Raw genomic sequence first — 8,486 nt, 5'->3', positions numbered from 1 at the left:
CATAGTACCCATGTGGGGATTCGAACCCGGGTCTTCGGCGTGACGAGCGAACGCTTTAACCACTAGACTAGCCCACCGCCCCCTGTTCACTGTGGAAGGGCGTTATCTCTACAATTGGCCAAGTGTAGTACAAGGGAGACAACTCTCGCAAATGCATTCATGTGTGAGTGATTCGCAAATGAGCGCCCCGCTGCTACTACCACCACCACCACTACTACTGCTGCTGCCTCTACTACTTACGGGACCATAACAACTCTCCGAATGCTTAACAATTTTTGACCTTATTTCGGACACACTATGAACATTATCTCTTTATGAAGTTTATATTCAACCATTTCTTCGAAGTAAGCGTCGTTGTAAAGACCCACATGAAATCAACTGATTTAGCTGACAGAGGTTCAGCCTTGCACTGCCTCAGCCTTTCAGGTTAGAATTAATGGAGACTACTAGGTGATATTTTAGTATGTCATTTCTTTACTTCAATGTTGAAAATCTTTAAGCATTGGAACATTAACTATAGTCCGTTTGATTTCATTTGAGACCGATGAACTGCTCACTAACACAAAAACTGATAAATGCAACAAGATCAAACTTTGCAGTCACATGAAATCGACAGACCAACTCTGATGATTTGTCTCATAATTTTGGACACCCGAATAAAAAAGTTGTTTAACAAACCGTCATTATTTTGTTGTCACTTTTCGCTATTTCTTACGAGGGAGTGCCGCTTGCTGGTAGAACAGCCAGGTGTGCGAGTTGCACCTATGAAATTGAAATTTCACTACACACACTTGTTGATTACCTGGCTGCTCTACCAGCAAGTGGTCCTCCCTCGTAAAAAAAGCGAAAAGTGACAACAAAATAATGATCGTTTGTTAAACAACTTTTTATTCGGTGGAATAAATCAAGTGACCAAGTCTGACCACCTGACCCATTTGTTCACCTCTCCGGACAAGCATGGATGTCTCGGGAAGTATTCCGACCCAGAATCCCATGCTAGGGGATGTATGCAGTAAACGCAGCTTACTTTATGAAAAGTACGAGCATAGTATGGTGCTGACAAGACTATGCACACACCTGCATGTGAAGGGCTGCGTCATCTGAGGGCAAGGATGGTCGACACCTTACACTACTCTCCCACCCAGGAGTTTAACGCTGCTTCATAGTTTTTTCAGTTGTTCAAAAATAGAAACTTACCATAGAAATCGTACTGTTATTGGAGAGGGCTGGTTGGGTAACCTAGTGGTATTAAAGCAAGACTTAAAACGTCTTGGACACATTCACACAGTAAAACCTCAAACAAAACGTATGTAAATTACTTGAAACATATATGTCCAAGATATTCACCTGATGAAGGGACCTGGAATGGCCTCGAAACGTCGTGAGAGAAATTAAAAAGAAGTTTAATCCATAAAAATATCTTGGACATCAATGTACAACTTCTAAATGCCACTGAAAGACATTGAAACATATAGTTCTGTTTGAGAGCAAAGTCCTTGACAGAGTGTTAAAAGTATTTTAGTTTGATGACCACAGGTAGCCTTGTAGTCAAGGTGTTTGCCGATGATCCGGGTTCGATTCCCCACATGGGTACAACGTGTGAAGCCCATTTCTGGTGGAATATTGCCAAAACTAAACTCACTCACTATGACCACAGGATTAAAACAAAGGGGAGAATATGACAATAAATAATGGATGAATGTCATATGATAATGCAAGCTGTCTGAGCATGTGATGTGCCAGATATTGACAGCCATGTGACCGGCGCGTGTTGACACGGGTATATAACGATTGATGTCCTCAGTCCCGTCCTCTCTGTGTAGCGCTGCAGAGTCGATATGTCGAAGATCTCGCTGGTCGCGTGTGTGTTGATGGCCGTTGGGGCCTTGGGGCAGCTCCCGTCTCCCTGTATAACACCACCCCAGTTTACGGTCAGTACAGTACCCTCCTCCAGCACCCTGTACAACACCACCCCAGTTTACGGTCAGTAAAATACCCTCCTTCAGCACCCTGTATAACACCACCCCATCTTCCAACCCCGTGTTCTTCTCCTTACCTCCCGGTCAGTACAGTACCCTCCCCCACCACCCCATCTTCCATCACAGTTCACGGTCAACACAGTACCCTCATCTACCACCCTGTGTAACTCCACCCAAGTTCACCTTAAGAACAGATTCGAATTCTCTCCAACCCTTTCCTAAGGCAACGCCACCCAGGGTCGTGATCGGTACAGATCCTTAGCCTCACCTCCCCTACAAAAATGTAATTTTGATTTTTTTTGCCGGCAGAGACTGATTTGTTCAAATCGTAATTAGCTGGATTTTGCTTTTGCGAGAATCCTAATGTTTTTTAACTGTTTTACAAAACAGTGCCATTAATCTTGTACCGTTATGATTATGTGTTTGCACGACATCCCATGTGTAGGGACCATCAAGGTCGTGGGTATAAACAGTCAGCTGTAAACCAGGTGTGACCTGATAACGGTGCACTAGTGTAATATGATACCAGGATAACGGTAGTTATTAGTATTCTCTTAGGCAATACTCCATTGTTATATTCGAGCCAGGGTCTTCTCGAACATCGTACCCCATTGTTATGTCCGAACCATGGTATTCTCGAATACCGTACCCATTGTTATATCAGAACCATGGTATTCTCGAATACCGTACCCATTGTTATATCAGAACCATGGTATTCTCCAACACCGTACCCATTGTTAGATCAGAACCATGGTATTCTCGGACACCGTACCCATTGTTAGATCAGAACCATGGTATTCTCGAACACCGTACTCATTGTTATATAAGAACCATGGTATTCTCGGACACCTTACCCATTGTTATATCAGAACCATGGTATTCTCGGACACCGTACCCATTGTTATATAAGAACCATGGTATTGACATCTCCTCATGCACAAGGTCACAAATACCCTTTGTACGTTTAAACGGAGAGATTACAAAGTATCAAAAAACGAGAACATGTTCATGGCAACCAATGAGCAAACCACGGTTATAATAAACACTATTTAATGAAGACACTATTTATTCTAGTTCGTTACATGCATTTCGACTGAAGTTTACAGCAAGTGGCAAGAAGAAGCAAACATGTATCTCAAATTCGTTCGTGTTCATCAGTAGTTGGAGTGCAGGCTCTCAAAAAGTTCAAAGGTGTGCGTAACTGATCACTTCACCTTCAACTTGATTAGATTATGGTGGACTTCGGGCGTCCGGTACATGCATTGTGAATGGCCATATCAGTAGTTGAAGTGTCCCTGTCGCTGATTATGATCTCAACGACATCCTTCTTGATTCAAAACCTCATTAACCAGAGGAATTTGAAAATGACAATGAAACTGGGAATAGACAAGCCTCATAATTTGCAATTATAAGTTTTTTTCAAGCATTAACGTTACGTTTTACCTTCAGCAATCCATGCTAGCCTTTAGCCGCGACTAACAGGATCGGGTGGTCAGGTTCTCCGACTTGGTTGACACATGTCATCGTATTCTCATGCTATTGATCACCGGATTGTCTGGTTCAGACTGTGTTATTTATAGACCACCGTCATATAGCTGGAATATTGCTGAGCGTGGCGTTTGACAAAGAAACAAAGAAGCAAGCAATATTGTTGAAAAGTCTCTTTGAGCCAGTGTATGAAATAAGCCAAAACCCCAACCAGTCATCTGGGCTGGTAACTTAAAAACTTACCAGGCCAGAATAGATTTAACCAGTCCTCCTTAAATACTAAATAGACAGTGCCAGTGGACACGTTATCTGAATATTTTTTTCACCCGTCCATCGGGCTGGCTAGCTGTAAAATTTGACCGTCCGGCAGAAATCTAGCCCGTCTCGGGCGGTCGGACGGGCTTTATTTCATACACTCTTTGAGCACGAGGAACAAACTTGATATCGGATTCATGTTGTTTTTTTAACGATTTTACGAGAGCCTCCGAAAGAACTGACGCCTCGGTCGGTCCGTGATGTCTCCCTCGCTTTATCTGTCGCATGTATTTCTTACAGTTCCGGGGGATGGAGATCAACCACGTGGATGACGTGATTCGCCGCTTCATCATCGGCTACGACGCCACCAACAAGAGGAGGGTGATGTTCGAGGAGGAACGCGAGATCATCCCAGGCCGACAGTGAGTTGTGTTTACTCCTCCCAGTCAACTTCTGGTGAACGCAGGGCCCACGGTCTGTACATCCTCAGTCTCATGTTCTCCGGTTCCTCCTCCTCACTGTCGCTGTGACTCTCTCATGTCGGGGAATCCCGTATCTCAAGTCTATATCAAATGAACTGAATTATTTCCAATGGTGTTAAACGGAGAATTCTAAAAGTATTTTATTCATTAATTCCATCGATGAAGAATATATGCTGAATAATATTTTTACTGCGGCCATACCAAAATAACAACATATTTCGTGTTGGGAAGTGATGTTATTGACTTATATGACTCTTCTTCTATGGTAGGTGGTCGGTGGGGTAGCCTAGTGGTTAAAGCGTTACCTCGTCACGAAGAAGACTCGGGTTTGATTCCCGACATGGGTACAATGTGTGAAGTCCATTTCTGGTCTTCACCTCCATGATATTACTGGAATATTGCTGAAGGCGGCGTAAAAACTAATCTCACTCACTCATTCTACAGATTGCACGAGTACTTGGTCCTCAACAACGACAATGTGGCGTACGACTTCAACATGAAGACCAAGGAGTGTACCAAGTCCGTTCCCGCGACGTGGAGGGACTTTGGAATCCCCCCTAACGCTACCTTCGAGAACGAGTACTACATCGGGGGCCCAGGGGAGGAGGTGTACGCCCAGGAATGGTCCGACAGGATTCCATTCAGACAAAGTAAGGGTCCCTGCTGTTCTTGGGGGGATGGGGATGTTTTTTAATTTTTTTAAAGACAGGTTGTGTTTTGGTTACTGCTTCAAAAACACAAAAATATCATGGCAACACACTTTTCCCCAGGATATCCACCATTACCAGCGAAATATGCATTTGAAGGTAATACATGAGATATTTTTTTCGTTTGGTTAACAAATGTTTGCTCCTTCAGAGAAGCATATCAAACACAACGTTGTCAGTTAAAAAAAGACGACTTGCATGTTTGATACTATGTTCAAATGATGGCTTCCGATTATTTTCATCTTTCAAGAAGGAAGTACAACAGATGACAAATCTTGCTTTATATCCTAGTCTGTCTCAAAGCCCTTAACAAAGGAGTCCAACTCCAGTCTAGAATGATTGGGCAAATCCAAACATTTAAATTGAACAATGTTCAGGGCTCCCCTCAGATATTATTTCTTTTTTATTTTGTGGAGATATATTTTATACGACATTACTTAATTTTATTCATAACTAACCTTGAGGCATGGTTCTGATGTAAGTAAGGTCAATTTCTAGCGATCCATAAATGGATGTGCAGTTAATTTCTTGGATTGTCTGGTCCAGACTCAATTATTCACTGACTGCCACCGACTGGAATATTGCTGAATATTGGCGTTTAAAACAAACTATTCCCTGCTGCCGGATGTTACATGTTGATCAGAAAGGGTGACAGCAGATTTAAATGATTCATGTAGAGTTTTGCTGGTTCACGTCACAACTTGTCAAGTGTGCCATCAGTATTAGAAACAAAACAACTCGAATCAGTGTGAAACTCAGAAGTAATCATTCATCCGTCCATCGGTTTCTCTTAAATACGTTGAGGGTACGTAAGTCCCAAAACTTTCAAAGTTAACTTTTTGCTTACCCGATTTTTAAACGTAGTATATTTGTTCATTTAAATTTTGGCTAAACTTGTCCTACAATCGCCAGCTGCTGAAGGGATGGTGTAAATCCAACTAGGGTCCATGCAGGTAGCAAAAGTAATGTAAGTCCCCATGGTTCCTAGTATGGTGATCTACCTTCAGTTGTTGGCGATCTATAACCCGTTTTTATATTGTATTGTCATTTAAAAGTAACATATTTTAGTTTAATTACTAGTTTTACATACATATCTGTGATATTCTAGTTGTTTTACTGTCCTTCGTCGGCAGGTTTTTTATAATATACATATATTTCATTTCAATATCGAATGTTCTCGTCACGATATGGCTGAAATATTGCCGATGTGACGTTAAATATTAACTCACTCACTCACTCACTCACTCTTAAATACGTTGGGTAGAGTTGTATCCCTTTGGGACAGTTCATAATTTATTACTAGGGGGTGATGATTATTTTAAGTGGGGGTCACCATTTGGTTCTGGGAAGCTAGGGGAGTCATCAATTTTGTACACACATACTAGGGCGTGGGGGTGTCAGCAATTTTGTACATAAAAGTATGCTTAAAATTATGCTTAGAAATTATAGGAAGGAGGGGGCATTGATTTTGTACATGACATGCAGGGGTCACTTATTTGTACATTTAAAGAAAAATTTTTCTATTTTATTTTATTTATTTATTTATTTATTTATTTATTTATTTATTTATTTATTTATTTATTTATTTATTTATATATTTTTTTTTTTATTTTATTTTTATTTTTTTTTTTTTTTTTTGGGGCATTCACATTGTATATGCTTCTCCATAAAAATCATCATCACCCCTAGCCATAAATTATGAACGGTCCCTTAGCTGTAAAGATCAGCTGGTTCTAATTCCAGATTTCACAGATGGTTATCCTCAGTGTACTAGAATCATCCATACTTGGTTTAAATGCTGTTATTAAATTGCAAATTGCTTTGTTAAAGAGACTAGAAATAGCTTAGATTTTTTTTATTTATTTATTATTTTTTTTAATATATCTCATTCGCGTGCTGCAATTCGCCGCACAGAGTTGTGTCCCTTAGACCAGTGCGGGAAGCAGATAATCGTTGTTTCATTTTGTTATTCACTCTAATTGTTTTCTGCTTCGTCAGTATAATGTCCATGTGGTGTATCAAGCCGCGGCATTGTTCAAAGAGGCTATAAACACATTTCATTAACTTCCTGTACTCTGTAAACCGTCCTCCCCCTATTCACCACGGAAACCGTGTCTTTCAGGGGAAGCATGGCTGGGATCTTTTACACTCAACGGCTGTTACCCCATTGATTCTCTCATCATCGGGCCGGAGGAGACTCCAAACGACACCGTCACCATGCGCTTCTACGACATCGTTGACGGCATCCCCGATCCCAACGACTTCATCCCCCCTCCCGAGTGCCTGCAGGCTAAGTGGGGAGTCTCGACCATACCCTCATACTGGTAGAGGGCGCCACTAGACACCGGGAGTTACCTCCCTTAGGTGTATTGGTTGCCGCCATTCTCCGTTGTATTGAGTGTACCAAATGGTCCTAAGACCGCTCTATATTTAGATGTTAATTATACTAAACATGTTTTCATATACATTTATTTTGTGTCACAATTTTTAAAATCTGAACGAGTGTACTTTGAGTGAATTATTTTTGATGCCATCACTTACTTAAGTAGTTATCTCCCTTTAAGTAATCCATTTAATGATATTTTCTGTAAAATGTCCATATTTTTACTGAAGCATCTGTAATGGCGTTCGTCACATGAAACATCTCACGTGTGTCTTTCAGTGCCAACTTTATCTGTTCGTGATTTCTAGTCGAACACATTTACATACTAGTGTGATAACTATTGCAAAACGGTCATCAAGGGCAAGAACTGTGATAGTATTACACCAGCTGCGATCCATCCCGAGCAGTTCACACGTTCTCGAACGGTTCACCGCGAGCACTCGAGCAAACACACACACTCACGTTCACGTGACTGTCATTATGACTATCACGTGACTCGACTGGCAGGTACCTGTGCAATACTCGTAACGTAGGTCATTGAGTTGACAAGGATTATTTGATTAATGTTGATTGTCTTGTTCGTCGAGATACCTCCTACAGCAATTAGATTGAATTATTATAAGTGTAGAACGTATATATTTCAGATTCATATTATATTTAGCTATCACAACCCCCGCTTCAAGTCGCCACCCACTACGGCCATGTCCCGAGATCACCTGCAACCGATCGTGTTTGTCTTTGACTGTTTGTCACCTGTGACATATGACAAAACAACTGACGGTTGTTGATCCCCGCTAATGTAGCCAGCCTCACGAACTGCATTTAGTGAAATCTTTCAGCGAATGTGCAATTTATTGCTATTGTGACAACAATGTTCGTTATTTTTGCTTCTCTCAGAAATAAAACTATTTTCAGAAAACTTTTTCTGTTTTCATGAACAAGTTCGATATGCCACAAATAAAACACAAACAATATAAGCTATTTCAGAAATCTGTTTCTATGTTCATGAACGTGCCACAAACAAAACACAAACAATACAAGCGTGAGAGAAACAAACAGAGATGGCGTGTTACAATTATTCTGTAACAAGACATGTCACCATTTGTCAGTAGACAAGGTTCTCGAAGTTTAGTTCATGTCCAGAAGGTCGCTAGCCTTGTCTGGTCCAGATATACCCATCTTGTTCACACTG

The 8,486-nt window shown here is 41.1% G+C and overlaps 1 protein-coding gene across 1 annotated transcript; it reads left to right on the top strand.

Moving 5' to 3' along the window:
- Positions 1-1,776: 1,776 nt before the first annotated feature.
- Positions 1,777-8,213, top strand: LOC124282893 (mammalian ependymin-related protein 1-like). The gene is made up of 4 exons (XM_046718932.1): positions 1,777-1,931; positions 4,023-4,144; positions 4,649-4,854; positions 7,034-8,213. The coding sequence occupies exons 1-4, from the start codon at positions 1,839-1,841 to the stop codon at positions 7,237-7,239; spliced, it is 627 nt and encodes a 208-aa protein (XP_046574888.1). The 5' UTR covers positions 1,777-1,838; the 3' UTR covers positions 7,240-8,213.
- The last annotated feature ends 273 nt before the right edge of the window (positions 8,214-8,486 follow it).

The sequence above is a fragment of the Haliotis rubra genome, unplaced genomic scaffold (genome assembly GCF_003918875.1).
Source record: "Haliotis rubra isolate DU_JTF1 unplaced genomic scaffold, ASM391887v1 Scf306, whole genome shotgun sequence".
Taxonomy (NCBI): domain Eukaryota; kingdom Metazoa; phylum Mollusca; class Gastropoda; order Lepetellida; family Haliotidae; genus Haliotis; species Haliotis rubra.
This window is presented reverse-complemented; position numbering and strand designations above follow the sequence as displayed.